Source organism: Equus przewalskii, chromosome 16 (assembly GCF_037783145.1).
Source record: "Equus przewalskii isolate Varuska chromosome 16, EquPr2, whole genome shotgun sequence".
Lineage (NCBI taxonomy): Eukaryota > Metazoa > Chordata > Mammalia > Perissodactyla > Equidae > Equus > Equus przewalskii.
The window spans coordinates 14,931,567-14,950,291 of NC_091846.1; the positions used below are offsets into that span (position 1 = coordinate 14,931,567).

At 38.6% G+C, this 18,725-nt stretch overlaps 2 protein-coding genes across 11 annotated transcripts in view; both read right to left on the bottom strand.

Moving 5' to 3' along the window:
- Positions 1-7,450, bottom strand: part of CCDC169 (coiled-coil domain containing 169) — a 97,997-nt gene extending 90,547 nt beyond the window's left edge. For 2 of the 7 annotated variants that reach the window (XM_070578018.1, XM_070578017.1), the window contains exons 1-2: positions 5,829-6,070; positions 4,239-4,318 (exon numbers count right to left, since the gene is read on the bottom strand). In XM_070578018.1, the coding sequence (XP_070434119.1) occupies positions 4,239-4,318; positions 5,829-5,911 (163 nt within the window). In that variant the 5' untranslated portion in view covers positions 5,912-6,070. Of the gene's footprint in view, positions 1-4,238; positions 4,319-5,365; positions 5,467-5,590; positions 6,085-7,394 lie in introns of those variants that run through there. The other 5 variants (XM_070578021.1, XM_070578020.1, XM_070578023.1 and 2 more) reach the window with 5 other exon arrangements.
- A 4,654-nt stretch (positions 7,451-12,104) lies between these two features.
- The window catches only part of SPART (spartin), a 35,039-nt gene continuing 28,418 nt past the window's right edge, over positions 12,105-18,725 (bottom strand). For all 4 annotated transcript variants that reach the window (XM_070578016.1, XM_070578013.1, XM_070578015.1 and 1 more), the window contains one exon: positions 12,105-13,780. In XM_070578016.1, coding sequence (XP_070434117.1) covers positions 13,507-13,780 — 274 coding nt within the window. In that variant the 3' untranslated portion in view covers positions 12,105-13,506. The remainder of the gene's footprint in view (positions 13,781-18,725) is intronic.

An 18,725-nucleotide genomic window follows, 5' to 3' on the forward strand; every position in this document is an offset into this window, starting at 1 on the left:
CAGTAACACTGGGCCGCCTGCAGCGAGCGAGCAAACTTAACCACTCGGACACGGGGCCGGCTCCTGTTTTTTGGGGTTTTTTACTGAATATTTCTTCCATTACTGTATCCACTCATTTTCTAATTCTTTACTAATATATTAGTTTTTCAATTGATACTCCGGAAAGTTCTGGATATCAAATTATAAAATCTGAAAATTACAATAATTTTATATCTTCATGTCTAATAGCTGTAACTCTTATTTCTGTTTCTTATTTTATTACTTGACTGGAACTTTCAAAACATTACTACATTTTAATGTTGGCAGCAGACACCTTTTTTCCCCATGAATGGGAATGCCTCTGATATTTCATCATAAAGTATTATGCCAGTTTGAGATATATAGAAGTATTCCTTGTTTCAACATAAGGAAGAGAAACTGAATTTTATGAAAACATTTTTTAGCATTTACTGAGATGACTTTTAAAAAAATGTTTGATCTATTAATATGTTACTTAACAGCCAGAGCGGTTTGGTGAAAGAAACCAGCCTATATGAAGACTGAAAGGAGGTCAAAACAGAGGTCCAGGATGGAGATGTAAATTTTTGTGTTGTGGGTATACAGATGGTATTTAATACCAGATGACCAGAAAAGAACACCTAAGCAGTGGGTGCATTTATTGAAGAAAATTCAGAGGACTGAGCAGTGGGGCAGGTCAGGAATCAGGAAGATGAAGAGAACGAGTACCCAGTAGGTAGGAAGAAAACCAAGAGCATGTGCTGTCCCAGAAGCCAGGTGAGCAAAGGTTTTAAGGAGGGTGATCAATAGTGGCAACGCTGCTAAGATAAGGACTGAGAATTGACACTGGATTTAACAAACTGGAAGGCACTGGTGACCTCGACAAGAGGACTTCTGATTGGAGTGAGCTCAAGAAAGCATGAGATAATCATGCTTGTGCTGGGCAAATACAGCCGATTTCTAACCCTAGACGAGCATATGTCACAGAGGCTCAGTAAATTAAGGTTCTATTCTCTATCTGAGAAAAAATGAGAAGCTAATGTAAGCTTAAGGGGTGTAAAGAAATAGAGGCTATGAGGGTGGGATTTGACGCCAGAATGCTTGGATTCAAATTCCAGAGCTGTCACTCATCACCTCTGTAGCCTTGAGAAAGCCACTTAGAACCCCTGAGTCTCAGTTTTTTCATCTATACAAGGGGTAATAATACTTTTTTCTAAGGGTTGTTGTGAGGTTTCAGTTTTTAAAAATGCACTTAAAGGTCTAGACAATTACTCTTCTCACTTTTTAAACAAGTCACCTGCACGTTTTCTTCCCTGTTCTTTGTCTGAGTTGAGCTTTAAGATAACGAAATTCAGACTTCATTAAAACATAAACCACTCTTTCTGTAAATAGTTTCCTATGAATCCTAAAGGGCTTCCAACGGCCACTATGGAAATGCAAAGCTCTTTGGAGTTGGTTGTGTTTTCCTGAAAATTAACCCAGTTATAAGCCAGATAGAATAACAAGAATAAACAGACAAGAGTAGAAATAGAAAACTACTCTTTTGAAGAGTTTTGCTGTACATGGAACAGTCAAAGGGGATGACAGTAGAAGGGGAAATGTGGGGCTAAAGGAGGTTTGTCATTTTCTTTTAGATAAAGTAAATTCAGCATCTCTGTACGCTGTTGGGAAAGATCCAGTGGAGCAGGAGAAACAGACGGTGCAGGAAAGACTGAGGACAATCGCTGGAGTGACATCCTTGAGTGGGCGAGAGCAGATGGGATCTACGGCACAAGTGGAGGGGCTAACCTTAGGTGAGACTAAGGACAGAACATGCAGAGGAACAGGAGGGAAGAGCATGTGCAAACATGCAGGGAGGTGAGTAGCTTTCTTGGTGGAAACGTGGAAGTTCTCCTCGGATTGCTTCTCTTTTCTCTTTGAAAGAGGAAGTTAAGCTCATTAGCTGAGAGTGAGGATGGAGAGAGAGGTGGTAGAGATTTGAAGGAGTGGAAAGTGTGAAAGAATTATCTAAACAGACATATCCACAGTTGTTACTTGTGCATGTATTTCTCTTACAATGTTAAAACAATAAATTTACTTTAAAACTCCTTTAATATTGCCCCATTGCCTTCAGGAGAAATACAAATTCATTTGCACCATATTAAAGACTATTCTTCATTTGTCTTTTTCATAAAACTTAATCTCATCTCCTGTTACATTCTCATTACAATCTAAGTTCCATCTTTATCAATTACTTAAGGGTTCTCCTCAAATGGCATTAAGTTTAATGCTCCCTGTGGCAGACCATATTTCCCAAAGATGACTGCAATAATGTATCTCATCCCACATGCTGTGCTGGAATGTGACCTTCATAAGTAGAGTTCACTTCTCCATCCTCTTGAATCTGTCTGTTTTCACCAACAGAATATAGTGGAAATGACAGTGTGCCAGTTCTGGGAGTAGCCCTTAACTGGCCTGGAAGTTTCTGTCACTTGTGCCTTTTGGGATGCTTGTTCTTGGGATACATCCTCTTGAAACCCAGGCACCATTTATGATAGGCAGTCCCAGCTGGGCTCCCAACCAACAGCCAGTATCAGACGCCAGCCATGTGAGTGAGTCATCCTGGAATGTCCAGCCCAGCTGAACCTGCAGATGACTGAGCCCCAGACAGCATCTGACTGCAACCACATGAGAGACATCAGTTAAGAATCTCCCAGGGAACCCAGCCAGTCCACGGAATTGTGAAAGAGAATTTGTTATTTTAAGCCCCTAAGTTATAGGGGTGGTTGGCTATGCAGCAGTAGATAACCACAAGTGTTGAGTGCTGATGTGGTAGACAGCAGTTGTCATAGCAAGAGTGGTAGTGGCAGACAGACGATCTAGGGTGAAATCCTGGCTCTGCCACTCCCTGGCGATATGATCTTAGTAAGTTATTTCAATTCCTGAATTCCATTTTTCCATAAACAGGGATAATAATCACCACCTCACCTGACACAGTTCCAGGCCTTGGTTAATGTTAGGGGAAGGGGAAGTGTTTCTGTCCTTCAACTTAGGCTTTCGCTTTGACCCACTGAGGAAAGAACTTCCTCACTTACCATTTTACCTTTTCTCTTTATACCAACATTCCAGCTCCTCCCCATGAGAGCTGTTGATAGAACATGTTGGGCTGACATTTTACTAGTGGGTAGTTATTGTATTGCATATGTATCTGTGAGCATGTCTGAATTGTCTGTAACTAGTTGGATGAGGAAATCCCAGCTAGCCTTGCCCATGCAACTACCTGGTAAGTGTACTCACAGTCTGTCCCCACAGAGCCAGTTAGATCCAAGATGTAAATATGGGGACATAGGAAGCTACTTCAGCCTTGGGACAAAGCAGTTTTCTCCAGTCAAGCTTTAACAGAGCAGTGGGTACTTACAAAAAGTAGCATTTTATTCCTCATATGGCTACCAATCCTTTTCATTCATGGCTTCCCCAACAGAAGAGAGAATAAATGGGTTTAAGAACCAAAGCCCACCCCCATAACCCTAATAAACGCCTCCTGTTTTTTAGCATTGTGTTCAAGCTCTGCCTCCTCTGGAAAGGCTGGCTCTATGCCCTCCTCTGAGCTGTGTTAGGTTCCCTGACCTGTGTTTCCATTTCTCCTTATGCAGACTTATATCATTCCTTATATTCATAGTTTAGTTTGACATATTTAGTTTAGTTTCTCCCAATAGTCAGTAACCTCTTTGGAACAGGGAAAAAAAGGTCTTCCATTCAAAGTGTTGACAGATGGCAGGACCTCAATCAATATTTGTGGAATGAATTAACATCTTGTGTATATTATACATTTTAAGGATATATGGGTATATGCATGTGTGTTTGTGCAACACTGGTCCGCCCCTACACACACACATTCTTCCAACACAAATAGACAAAACCAAGATAAAGATTTTAAAGTTATATCCCAAAATCCAGAAGTATATATGACTTGAGTTAAATAGAAAAGTTGTGATATTTTATTATTTACTAAGGAAATAATGTATTGATGTCACGTAACAAAGGTTTAGCTAATTGATAAATGAACATTTTGAACTCATAAGTAGGTAAATAATTATACAGTAACAGGTTTGACACTCTGAAATTATTATTAATGCTGCCCAAAAGCAATACTGAAATCTTGGTACTATTATTCCATATACGTATTTAATGCACTATAGGTAACTTCGTAAAACGAACAATAATTGTACAGGAGTCACGTATAAAAGTATTTACTTATATACCTTCATCGTCAGTATTGAGTTTGGCTTCCAGTTCTGCTATCTTCTCTCTTATTTCAAGTATTGAGAGTTGCACTATATCCCTATTTTTAAAAACAATTTGTTAATTATGACTCAATTAAAAAATAATATGAGAAAAATAATACATACTAACCCACCACTACTTCAAGAACAATTTATGAAACATCACTTATTGAAGGCATGGTTGAGAACCAGTAATTAGATAAATAATGGCTTCTGATTACCCAGTTCCAAGACACTAATATGCACTAAAGCTCAAAGCCCCCCAGGCCACCTCTAGAAATCCTTTACTATTAACTTAAATAGGATCCCAAGAAGTTGGTTATCTTTGTTTCTCAAAGCCCAGCAAATGGGCCATAAATTATTATAGAAAGGAACAGCCAGGGCAACTAACAACTGACAACTTGAAACAAAGAAGAAAAAAGAAACACTAATTTAACCCCTCCCCCATAGCATTCCAAAGATTATCTGTTTAGGATATCAGCAAAGAGTGCATTAATTACCAAAATATGATGATGACGGAATCATTTATTCCATACATATCTTTGAATGCCTATTATGTTCAAGGCATTGTGCTAAATATTTGAAGATACAATGAATAAGTGAACAGAACAATAGCAGTAGCAGCAGCACAGGTCCACTGAATTATTCTGGGCCGATGTGCTTTACAGACATTTCACTCAATCCTGGCAACTACATGGGGTATGAGATAATGACCTGCACCCCAGTCTTGGAGTGGAGAAGACTGAGGCTTAGAAGAGGTTCGTTAACTTCCCCAAGATCAGGAAGGTAGTCCTGGGATTCGAACTAATACAGGATTTCTTTAAAGTACTTGCTCTTATCTTCTACTGCCTCTGGGAACACAGAACCTGTCCTCTGACTGCTTATAGTTTACTACAAACTAGAGAAGTAACCAAGCAGTTAAAATAGTGTGACTGGGCCTACAACACAGGAAAGCACAGGAAGCTATAGGGAAACACAGCAGAGTCTAATTCTCATGGGGCCTGCGAGTGGGGTTGGCAGTACCTTAAAAAATGTTATCTTAAGAACGTATTGTATTAAAATGCTATGCAACGTAAAATATTTCAGATTTAATACGAAGCACTTACACTATTCTAAAAAGCAAATAGGCGAGACATCATTTTTACAAAATGTCACCATTTCTTAAGTTCTTCTGAAGGGATGAAAGAGAAGCATAAGTAAACGAAACCTTTGGAATTCGAAACAGAAAATCTGAATTTAGTGGAACATCAAGATGAAAAACATATTTTAGCACTGGGTATATGCCCACAATATACGCCACTTGATTTGATCGTGAAGGCAGAACCCCCTACCTCAAATCCTGTCTATTTATAAGACCAAATGCCTAATTAATCAGAGGCAAATGAACCAATCCTTCCTATACAACAGTTTTTAGATGTCGCCAGATGTGCCGGGGTAATCACACGCCTGGCATCACATCGACCTCGGCGGCTGCAGCGTCGCGCGGCGGGCGCCCACAGGAGCGGGCCCGCGCGGCCTGGACGCAAACCCTCCGCCGGGCGCGGAGCCCGCGCGCCGCTCCCAACTCACTTTCTGTGGATTTCCTCCAGTAACTCCAGTTTAAGGCGGTCGGTGCTGACACCCTCGAAGGTGTCGCCCTTCCCTTCCTCCATAGTGTCAGATCAGAGACCTCCCTCGCCCTTCTCCTCACACAGCTCAGAACCCAAGACCTGAAGGGACACCCAGGGGCCGGGAGGCAGAAAGCATTGTCACGCGTCGTCGCCATGGCGAACAGACTCACAGTCCACACTCTGGCGCCTCACGGTGACGTCACAGGGCGTGGCCCAGGGGCGGGGGAGGGCCAACCGGGAGTATAGGGGCGGGGCAGAGGCGGGGCCCCCGAGTGTGGCTAAAACGGGAAGAGGGCTCGATCCCAGGGACAGGCCTTCGACCACAGCGCCTCGCAAGACCCACAGGCTGTGGTCCATTCCGTCCTTTCCTCTTTCCAAGCCAAAGTGGTGGAGGGGGCGAGACTTGCTCGGAATGGCCGGGGGGGGGTGGTGGTGTGCACCGGCTCCATGACTGAGTGTAAGAGGGTCGAGAGCTGTTGGTGATCAGACTATTTCTTCACATAAGACAACTTTTTGCATAGAATACATTTAAAGACATCATTTGGGGTTTATTTTTTTCATCTGATGTATGTTCTTACAGATTTTTTAAATTCATCTTTCTGAATCTTTAAAATATATTATGAATAGCAATTTTTTATTTTTTGGTGAGAAAGATTGGCCCTGAGCTAACATCTGTTGCAAATCTTCCTCTTTTTTTTTACCCCCTCCGCAAAGCCGCAGTACATAGTTGTAAGTCCTTCAAGTTCTTCTATGTGGGACACCTCCAGAGCATGGCTTGCTGAGTGTGTCTAGGTCCATGCCCAGGATCTGAACTGGTGAACCGCGGGCCACTGCAGTGGAGTGCATGAACTTAACCACTATGCCACTGGGCTGGCCCTGAAAATAATTATTTTAATGAAAAACAAGCTATTCAGAAGTCAATGAAATGTTCTCTTTTAAGCACTTCTGTTGTTAAACTAAATACAAAATGGCAAAATCCATTAGGCAGTGTTGATGCAAATAATCCATAACCAACCTATAAATCAATTTTATTTAAATTTATTATAAATAAATTTATTATGAGCCAGAGTGACAATTATAACCGAGAAGGCCTCAGAAGGGCTTCGAGAGAAGCATGGGTTTCAGTATGGTCTTATATCTTTTTAGAACAAAGAAGATACATTAAACACACCCAGGATACACTTTCAAAGAGGTATTCAGTTGCAAATTAGCAGGTCAACATGACCATGATGCCAGGAAAAGGACTAATCCGGGCATTACCAATAGGGCGTTGTTACCAATGGGGTGTAGGAGGGGCAGTATGCATTGTTTCTCTCAAGAGAGATTCCTTACTTTAATGGAAACTGTAAGTCAGGCTTCCTAGTTCAAGCCGAGTCAGTTTTGAACTCAAATAGTTACCCCATATACCTCAATATGTGAAAAATCTCTTGTCAGAAGTCTGCTTAAAAACACCTAGTCTTGAGTTTGGCAAGATAGACCAGAGAACTAGGTTCTGTTTGAGCAGAGCATTATTTATCAGACTTACCTGAAATGATTTCTGGCTAACAAGACTTAAGCCTGGCTTGTCTTAGTTTACCCTATAATACCTATGAAGAAAAGAGAAAGACAAAAGTTCACACTATCACCAAAATCTAGGACTGATGATCTATTTGCTAATATCTTGGGAAGTTTTCTACCAACTATTAAGCCAATGGAATTGTAATACAAAAATGCTAAGTGTTGTCGACGCAAAATAACCAATAACCACTCTGTAGATAAGAGAAATAAGGTGAGTTTTACTTGAGCCAGAGTAAGGATTTAACCCAGTAAGACCTTAGAAAGGTTCCAGAGAAGCACGGTGTTCAGTACTGTCTCATATCTTTTTAGAATAAAGAACATACATTAAACACACCCAGCATACATTTTCATCAAAGTTTCAAAGAGGTATTTAGTTACAAATTAGCAGGTCAACATAACCCTGACGTTGAGAAAGGGACTAATCCAGGCATTACCAATAGGGCGTTACCATTAGGGCATAGGAGGGGAAGTATGCATTCTTAACAGAGTGTGTTCCTTACTTTAAAGGTTAAGCAGATGGACAATGTATGTTTGATGGCCCATAAGTCAGGCTTTTTAGTTCAAGCCAAAGCAGTTTTGAACCCAAATAGTTACCCCAAATACCTCAATATGTGAAAATCTTGTCAGTGTTAAGGAGCTGGAATCAGGAAATATACAAAGATCATTTGTCCTTCCCTATCTACCTGTTTAAGAAAGACAAGACGACTGGCCTAACACTCACTCTGTGTAGGTCATTCCTTTTCGAGGCTAGTGTGTGACCTCTTCTTTCATACTGTTCTCCTCCATCTTGGAAAAGTTAACTTCTCCATACCTCAGCTTCCCTTTCTACAAAATGAAGATTGTAGTAGTATACACCTCATAGGAACGTTGTGAGGTTAAAATGAGTTAATCTATGTAAAAACACTTAGAACGTTACTGGTTCATGGTAAGCACTATAAAAAGTTAGCTCCCATTATTTTTATAGCTAGCCTGGAGGCACTCCCAGAAAACTACCCAGTACAACCTGGGGAAGGAACAGTCTGTAGAGGCAAAGTGAAGAAAAACCCTGGAAGCAGTAAATATTGAGAAGTGTTGTTTTCCATACACTATACTGTATCTGTTGAGTCTCAAAGAGCCAAGCAGAGCTAGGTAAAGGCCTCTAGATAATGCAAACTGGGCCCAGAAGCTGTGATGGTTAATTTTGTCACCTTGACTGGGCCACAAGGTGTCCAGACATTTGGCCAAATACAGACATGCACCTTATAACAACATTTCCACCAAGGACAAACCACATATTCCACGGTGGTCCCATAAGATTAGTACCATATAGCTCCTGTGTGTAGCAGGCAATACCGTCCACGTTTGTGTAAGTACACTCTATGATGTTTGCATAATGATGAAATTGCCTAACTCATTTCTCAGAACATATCCTCATCTTAAGCAACCCATGACGGTATAATGCAGGCTGTGTCCATGAGGGTGTTTCTGGATGAGATTAACATTTCCATCAGCAGACTAAGTAAAGCAGATGCATCCCCTAAGGTGGGTGGACCTCATCCAATCAATCCAAGACCCAACAGAACAAAAAGGCTAAGAGGGAACTCCCCCTACCTGACAGCTTTAGTTGGTATATTAGTCTTTGGCCTTCAGATTCAAGACTGAAACGGACTCTTCTTGGGTCTTGAGCCTGTTGGCTTTCAAACTGGAACAGACCACTGGCTCTCCTGGTTCTCAGGCATTCAGACTTGGACTGGCATAACACACCAGCTCTCCTGGGTCTCTACTTCACTGACTGCAGACCTTGGAACTTCTCAGCCTCCATAACTGTGTGAGTTAATTCCTTATAATAAATCTCTTTACAGATATATCTCCTCTATTGGTTCTGCTTCTCTGGAGAGCTCTAATATGGAAACTATACTTACCAAAATTTTGTCTAGCTGTTAATCTGAAATGGCAACCCACAACCAAGTGAAGAGAGCAGAATGAAGTGAAATGGACAACTAGATACCTGTTGCTGATCTGTGGTTGTTATTATTTCAATTTTTTTAAATTTGTAGAGGCTTGCCTTGTTTCCCAACATATGGTCCATCCTTGAGAATGTTCCATGCACACTTGAGAAAAATGTGTATTCTGCTGTTTTTGGATGAAGTGTTCTATATATGCCTATTAAGTCCAACCGTTTTAGTTTTTTGTTTAGCTCCACTGTTTCTTTGTTGATTTTCTGTCTGGATGATCTTTCCATTGATGTGAGTGGGGTGTTGAGGTCCCCTACTATTATTGCGTTATTTTTGATATCTTCTTTTAGGTTTGTTAATAGTTGCTTTATGAACTTTGGTGTTCCTGTGTTGGGTGCATAGATATTTATAAGCATTACTTCTTCTTGATGAAGTGTCCCTTTGATCATTATATATTTTGGCCCTCTGTGTCTCTCTTTACCTGCCTTATCTTGAAGTCTGTTTTGTCTGATATAAGTATTGCAACACCTGCTTTCTTTTGTTTGCTATTAGCTTGGAGTATTATCTTCCACCCCTTCACTCTGAGCCTGTGTTTGTCCTTGGAGGTGAGGTGTGTTTCCTGGAGGCAACAAATTGTTGGATCTTGTTCTTTAATCCATTTTGCCACTCTGTGTCTTTTTATTGGAGAGTTCAATCCATTTACATTGAGGGTGAGTATTGATGCATGAGGGCTTAATGCTGTCATTCTGTTGCTCGTTTTCCAGTTTTCCTGTGTTTCCTTTGTTTCTCATCTTGTGTGTTTTAGCCAACCCATTGACTCCTGCAATTTCTTACACTGGGTTTCTTAGACTTTTCCTTATTTATGCTTTGTGTTTCTGTTCTGTTGTTTAGTTTAGTGGCTACCCTGAATTTTGTATTCAGAATCTCGTGTATAACATAGTCCATTTTCTGGTGGTCTCTTACTTCCTTAGCCTAGACTGTTTCAGTCCCTTTCCTCCTCCCCTCCTGAATTATTATTTTCATCTCTTATTCCAACTTGTGTTGTGAGTTTGTGGTTAGAGTGATAAGATTGTCTCTGCTTTTGTGATTTCCTTCCCTTTATCCTAATGCTTTGGTTGAATATTTGCTATCCTATTCAGATTCTGTCTGTCTCTCTACTCTGTGTTTTGTGACCACTTACTCCCTTTTTTTCTTTTTTCAGGTATGAGAGCCTTCTTGAGGATATCTTGTAGTGGAGGTCGGGTGACTACAAAGTCCCTCAGCATTTGTTTGTCTGGAAAAGATTTAATTTCTCCCTCATATCTTTAGGATATTTTTGCTGGCTAGAGTATTCTTGGCTGAAGATTTTTATCCTTTAAAGTTTTGAAGATGTCACTCCAATCTCTCCTAGCTTGTAAGGTTTCTGTAGAGAAATCCACTGAAAGTCTGATGGGGGTTCCTTTGTAGGTTATTTTCTTCTGCCTTGCTGCCCTGAGTATTCTTTCTTTGTCCTTCATTTTTGCCATTTTTACTACTATGTGCCTTGCAGTAGGTCTTTTTACATTGACAAATCTAGGAGATCTGAAAGCTTCCTCCACACACATTTCTCTCTCAATCCCTAGATTTGGGAAGTTCTCTTCTACTATTTCCCTGAGCACACTTTCTGCTCCATTTTCCTTTTCCATGCACTCAGGAATTCCGATGATTCTTAAGTTGCATTTTCTCATTGAGTCAGCTATTTCTCTGAGATTTTCAATTTTTTTCATTCTTAGTTCTCTTTCTTCCTCTGTCTGGAGCCATTCAGCCTGTCTATCTTCGATTATGCTAATTTGCTCCTCTACGGTGTCTACACAAGCATTCAGGGAATCCTATTCTGTTTTATCTGATTCATTGTATTTTTCATCTCTAGTATTTCTAATTGATTCTTCTTTATAATTTCAATCTCTTTTGTGAAGTAACTCCAGAACTTGTTGACTTGTTTCTCTATATTTCCCTTTACATCATTGAATATATTGAGGATAGCTATTCTGAACTCCTCTTCACTTAGTTTACCCATTTCCAAGCCCTCAGGACTTACTTGTGTATTTTCATTGTTTTCCTTTTGGACTGGAGCTTTTATAAATTGCTGGATGGTAGAGGAGCGGTTTTTGCGCATGATGCTGTTATTCGGCTGCAATTACAGCCTGTTGCCACTACATGGGGGTCAAGAGGCTTGTTTTCTGAGCCCTGCGCCTTCAGCCAAGATGGCAGAGCCCAGCGTGGGTTGGGGAGGAGGGGCACTTTCACGCCTACCCGTATTGGATCAGCTCTCACTTTCTGGTTTCCCGGGGCCCTGGCTTGCTGGGGCTCCCCCATGCAAAAGCTTTTCCCTGTTAGAGGGTTTCTGCTGCTCCAGTGGTGGGAGTCCTGGATGATCCCCTGATGCGCGGCCCCTCCCCCACTCCTTCCTGCACCCACTGCAGCGATCCCAGTCTCTAGGGGAGGGAGCGAAGTTCTCTCCTATCCCGTTCCAGCTCCTCCAAGGCCAGCTGCAGCCTCTCCACCTTCCGTCATTTGGCTGCTGTGGGTCTCTGACGATTTCCGTTATTAGGATTGTTTTTTTGGTTGGAAAGCAGTTGCTCTTTTTGGTTGTACTTTGGAGGGGAGAGAGTCCCAGGTGAGCTCACGCCGCCATGTTGCTGACCCTAAAGTAACTTTAAACTTTAGGTTCCACTATCTGTCATTCCATTTCTTAAGCCTAAACAAAGCAGAGACTGACTGGAAGCTCTTTACCAATTCAATTTTATTTCCATTTTAACAACTAGTACATTATCCTAGGCCTTATGGGAAGGTTCCATCAATTCTGTGTGTTCCCAAAGTACAAGCCTGTGAATACATCTGAGGCCAAGTAATTCCGAGACAGTTTATTCACAAAGTACACTCTTTTAGACAGTTTGAAATAAAGTCCAATAAACTAAGTAGCCAATAGAAGTTCAGAAATATTAGAATGGACAATAGCTATGAAAACCAATATTTTAAAACCATTAAACAAAAATAAAATGCCATTGGTATTTACTTATGTATTTGTAGCTTATAGGTCTGTAAATGTCCTGTCTTCTGCCTAAGTGGAAACTGTTATGCCCACTCACCATGGATTAAGCCTAAAGTCTTCACATTCTTTAATTTGATTATGAATAGAAACTTTTCTTTTTAATAACTTACTTCATTGGCTTTTTCATATAAAAAATTCCAATGAGTGAATCTCAAAATAAAAATATATTTCCTATCCATAAGCTGAATTCCATTTATAGTTTAGTTTTTACAAAATTTTAGTCTTTTGTAAAGACTTACAGAAGCAGATCTGGTAAAACGATTTCTTAAAGTACTTTTTTGTCCAATTAAGCTGATAATAATCACTTCAAATTTTAATACAATATCAGTCATATCCCCAAATTTCCTAGCCTCTTAAGAGATCAAATACCAGTCTAAATCCAGAAGACTTAAAAATCTATTTGTATTCATTTAAAATAAAAAGCGCCATCCCATTTCCTAACAAAGAGGTAAGCTACCAAGTAATTTTATAGAACCTTGCTTAATTTTTCATGATTAGTCTATTCCCCTGTTTTGAAAGTCTTTTAAATGTTATCTAAGAATTCTTTCAGTTTAGGATTACATTTTTTTTTTAGCTTACACACTGAAAATTCTGACAAGCACCTAAAAAAAATCCACAATTAGTGCAAAAAGAAGAGATAGTATTTTAACTCATTCCTTCCCAGAAAAAATAGAACTAAGGTTACTAAATGCCAAATTTTATGTAAATATACAATAATTTCCTACTTTGCTTTTTCAAAGACAACAAATACAAAAATAGTTTAACATTAGGTTTAATGAAGTTTATAGCACATGTATTATTAGTCTTATTTTAATTGCAAAAATATTTTAGCCACATTTTGAAAAAAATAAACTTACTGAGAATATAACTGTGTATTTCTAAAGGTCAGATGCAAGAATACTGATTCTTCTCCTTGTAAGTAGATATATGCCATAAAGCTTATGAAACAGTCATGTTGTAGGAATGAACACATTTTTAAAATACTGGTTTATCTGTTGCGAATTCCACATTTCCCTATTTAGCAAACCTGCATCCATTTTGTAAGGCTTTGGTATAGGTGATTTACAGCACTTCCATCATTTATCTTTCTTCTTTGCCTCATTCTTCTTTAGTTCCTCTGCCTGCTCATCCTTCTCCTCTTTCATATTTACCTTTGCCCTTTCTTCTTGATTTTTCCCCTTGGAACTATCAATTATTTTATAGTCCTCAAGGAGTGTGTGTCCTGTTTGTTTTGCAGTTTTCTTCACCATTGCTTTGATACCAATGTTGTCGATATTATAGGCGGTTACACCAACATTGATGGCAGAATCTACTGCATCGTGTGTAGCTTCCCCCGCAGTGTGCCCATATCTTTAAAAGAAAGATTAGGAAAAAAGTACAATGAAATTATAAATTAAGGTCTTCTGAGTTAGTATTAGTCACATGATTAGCATGTTATCCCTGAAAGCAAAATCAAAGGTTAGGTTTAAATTTAATTAATAGCTTACAACAGTAAAGAATGAAATCACACTGTGCTAAGGCTGTATTTTCTCCTTCAGCAAAAACAGTGTGTGAAAATAAACTCAGGCTAGCTGAGATTGAAGAACACCCTCAGGGGCACCTACCTACATTTCATAGGTTTGATGACTGCAATACCAGTCACCCACACCCCGTGCAGCAGATGGCAATGGGAAATGTAAATGGTGAAATGTTGAAGAATAAAATGTAAATTATAATAAAGGTTGTTAATCAGTCATTATTTCCTTTTTTAATCCACCCCTTCTGGAAATATAAGAGAATTATCACTGAAGCAACTGGAGGACACAAAGAATCTACAGTCACTATATATGGTTTTGAGTTCTACCTTAAGTGGACTTCGTCTTTAACCAGAGACTCTACAACACTCTCTTCCTCACTCCCTGCAGACTCACCAGCCTCCTTGCTGTTCTTTGAATCCACCAAGCACATGTGTGCTGCCTTAGAACTTTTGTATTGGCTGGTATCTGCCTAAACTACTCTCACTTCAGGTAGTCACATGGCTAACCACCCCACCTGCTTCTTGTCGACTATCGTCTTCTCAGTATCTGACCTATTTAAATTGCCTTACCCATCATCTCAACCCATTGCCAGTCAATCCTCCTTAAACTGCTTTCTTCTTCTGTAACTTGTCACCTGATACATACTATAGAACTTACTTATGCCCACTGTTTTTGTTTCACTTATTGTTTGTCTCACTAGAATATAAACCCCACTAGAAAAGGGACTCTGCTTTGTTCATTAATGAATCCTAAGCACTTAGTACCTGACATTCAATATTTGTTGAATGAGTGAAATGAGTAATTCCTGTGCTGTCCATCTCAGAGTGTCTTGAGCATCAAATGTACAGCAAAGTGCTTGAGAAATTACAAAGCACTGCACAAAAGTAGTTAGTATTGATGATAATCAATATCTGTGCTTGATAGTATTTTTATGAGAAAACACAATTTGAAGTCCTATCCAAGGATATTAAAACTTATCCTACTATTATTTTGTTTCATCTTACCCTTTTTTAAGTACCAGGCTTTTAAAAACCTTTTTTTGCCCATGGATTCCCCAAATAGAGAACTGATTATAACAATAAACGGCAAAATTTTACAATTTTCTCCAGGACACACTGAAGTTTTCTAGGCGTTTTGTGATGTGTATCTGGACATTTTATATTAACAGTGGATCTGTCCTTTGAATTAACAAGTCCCCTATTACTATTAGTCTGGTCTAGAACAGTGGTCTGTGATCCTACTGGCTTGTTCATGTTTGGTTATTTTCAACCTCAATGCTAGAAATGTGAAGTAATCTTATCATACTTATGAATGATGATTCCATGCTGTCCTTTGCCTAATGTTAATAATTAAAGCCAGAGCAGGGCAGAACCTACAATTTGTCAAACTCTACATCTACATCACTCTTGATTGGGGCTTTCTCGCCAGTTACCAGAAAAGCTTCCTTAACTGCTTTCTGCCAGTCTCTGCTGCTTTGCAACCCCTCAGCATTCCACAGGATTTGCTGATGTTGCAGAAGACATCGGCCTTCTCACTGTCAACCAAGCCCCAGTCACAAATACCATCATCAGGTGCCAATGGCTAAGGCAAACGAGAAGAAAGGGGCCGGGGCAGTTTCAGCATTGGAAGAGTGACCATAACTCTTGGCTGAGCAGGTTTCTCTTAGGACTCATCTCTCCAGGACTGAGTGAGTGACAATGAAGTCCTATGGTAACTTAAGAATTTGCCCCTAGTGGTGTTTTCAAGTACAGGAAATCCTCTAGGTTCATAAACTTCCATTTCTGAATATTTGGAATGTTCCCTATTCTACTGATGCAGTTTGACACCTCTGCATTCATGATATTTCTATACATAACACAATTTTAACAGCTACCTTATTTTTAATAATGTACTAAGAAGGAGTCTGTTATGGTACTCTGATGATTTTGCTTGTTCTTCCATGCTATCCCCACTTCAGCAGCAACTTCTGTTAATTTGGAAAAAGTACCAAACTAGGAGTTAGAAAAGCAGATTCTAATACTAACTATGACAATAAGCAATAAAGTCTCGATCTCTTTGCACCTCATCAGTCTCCTCTTTACCTCATAAAATGAAAGGTATATGTTAAAGTACTTTGAAAATTCCATAGTACTAAATGTATAATTATTTTTAAAGACCCTGTAAAATAGCTTTTCAGCAGTTGTGTTATGTTTTTAATATATCCTCACCTATCACCTCTGCTTCCCAAAATGGTCTTAGAACCAGTATTCCTGGCAGGCATCTATTCTTTTCTTCCTTGATAAATAACTGCTCAGTTCTTTTCTTCATTTAGATTCAAACTACACTGCTAAAAACTCATAGAAAGCCTATCTCTGGCAAAAAGATAAAGCGTATTTTTGATTTCTTAGTTTTTAAAGTTAACCTTAATTAGAGCTTATTAAATTAGATTTTATATACTGAGTAACACTTCCAATTGAATAACAATAAAAAATGAATATAAAGTATGCTCTAAGTAAGTCAATGTAGTTCAACTTAAAATTTGAATGAGACTTTTCAGAAATTTCTCCAATGCATTTAGTAATGTCTACAAAGACAGCACGTTGGCAGTGATTTTAGATTTCATTAATTAGAGCACAATTTCAGTCATAACAACTTTCAAATAAATCTGCCTAAAATTCAATTTACATGCAATCTTCAAAACTATTCGAAGAAATATTAACCTTAAATATTTAAAATAGATTCTTATTAGTCTATCAAAGATAGATGGGTTATGGCCAATTTATGAATGACCTTGTAGGTCAAGCTGACGAGTTTAAACCTTATCTTGAAATCAACAGGAATGGTATGACCATATTTGTGTTTTAGAAAGATCTAACTCAGGTTGCACTGTAAACTGTAAGGGTGTAACACTGGAGACAGAGGAATGGGTTAGGAAACAAGCCGTGAACTGGATGAGAAATGGTGAGGATCGCTTCTAAGGTAGTGTTAATGAGGCTGGAGAGAAAGAGATGAATGTAAAAAACAAAAGGACTTAGTGAGTGAATAGCTGTGGTGGTATGTAGTTGGGATGTACGAGCCTGAAGATTAAGAGAACAGTTAATAGAAAACATAGATTTGAGAGTTGCTGGCATATAGGTGGTAACTACAGCCACAGGTAGAGATGATATCCACGTAGAGCAGAGAAGACTAGAGCACAGAGTAAAACCTTAGAACTAATACTTATTGAATGGGTGTGGAAGACAACAACCTTGGGAAGTAGTCTGATAAGACAAAACTGAAAGGTGAGCTAAATGAGGATATTGCTAGGAGATTTGTAGAGCTGACCCTCCAATCTCAATAAGCGTTAAATGTTGGAGCAAAATCAATCAGGGGAGAGGCTACAGTAAAGCGAGTGGTTAGACCTTATCCATGAAAAGTCTAAGATGTAAAAAAGACACGTCTTTCTAATCTACAGATAGCACAAAATAGAAGGCTGGCCAATACGACAAACACCAAAATCTGAAGCCAAAATGAAGGACAGACTTAATGATGTGTCAAAATCAACAGAGTAAAATTAAGCAAGGGTAAATGTCAAGTTCTTAATTTTATGTGTAAACAGCAATTGTCCAAAAATAAGATGATGGTCCAGATTTTTTAAAAAAACGGTTCATTAAAAATTAAAATAACCCCCCAAGTTTGATATGGGTCAATAAAGTAACAGCTACTAAAAAGATATATTTTGTGTCTTGTATGCCATATCTATCAAGTGCTAAATATGACCAAAACAAAGGAGGCAAATCCCACTATTCAATCCAGTCACAACACATTTGGAATATTAGATTCAACTCTGGGTTCCATATTTTGAGAACAACAGTGATGAATGAAGGATGTGGAAATCATACTATATATGAAACTGTTAAAGGAACTTGTAGCATTTAGAAGACAAAATAAGCAAAGGACATAATAATGGTGTTTAAATATTTCTTTAGTTATCATATTGAAAAGAGCAAACCGATCCTATGTAACTCCTGAGTAGACGTTATATAGAACTGGTTTTGAGTAATATGATATCTTCCAAAGGAGTTACCCTCAATGGATTTGAATCTGTCCCTTTACCCAGTGCAAACTTAAGGGGAATTTTAATTAAAATTCACTAAACAAACCAATAAAATACCGTGCCTTAAAAGACTGAATTCCTTATAGGAAAATATTTTTATTAAGCTCATTCTTCACAAATGTGTTCTAAGATAAAATATTACTGAGGGGAAAACAAAAATACACCTAATTAACTGAAGTTATATTATTTTCCTCTAAACAATTTAAAGTGGGGAAAAAAAGCTTAAAGGTGATATTTAGAAGCTACATAGAAGAGTGATGAATTATTTAATAGATACTATACTGCAATCAGCTATGGCAGGTTTAAAGTTACTTATTGCTTTTTATTGTTCTTGTAGGTCTTCATTTTCCTAAATCTAAAATAAGACAAAAGTATTAATGTAACTGACAAAAATAAAGTCTTAATGAATAGCTCCTGTCCATTTACCTAAAAATTTTAAGAATGTAATTAATTATATAGATCCTTAGGTAAATCATTCATAATCAATGAACATAATCCTGAATCATAATCAAAACTATAAAAGGCATAAAGAATATACTTCTTTAATAAAATGTGCTTTTAAATATGCCTAAATGAAAAGATAATCCTCTATACTGGCTTCTACTACCACCAGAAATCAGAGATGGAAGTTTATACATTTATTTTAAGGCAGATTTAAAACAACTACTTACAAGAATAATTTATCATAGGCAATAAGAATACA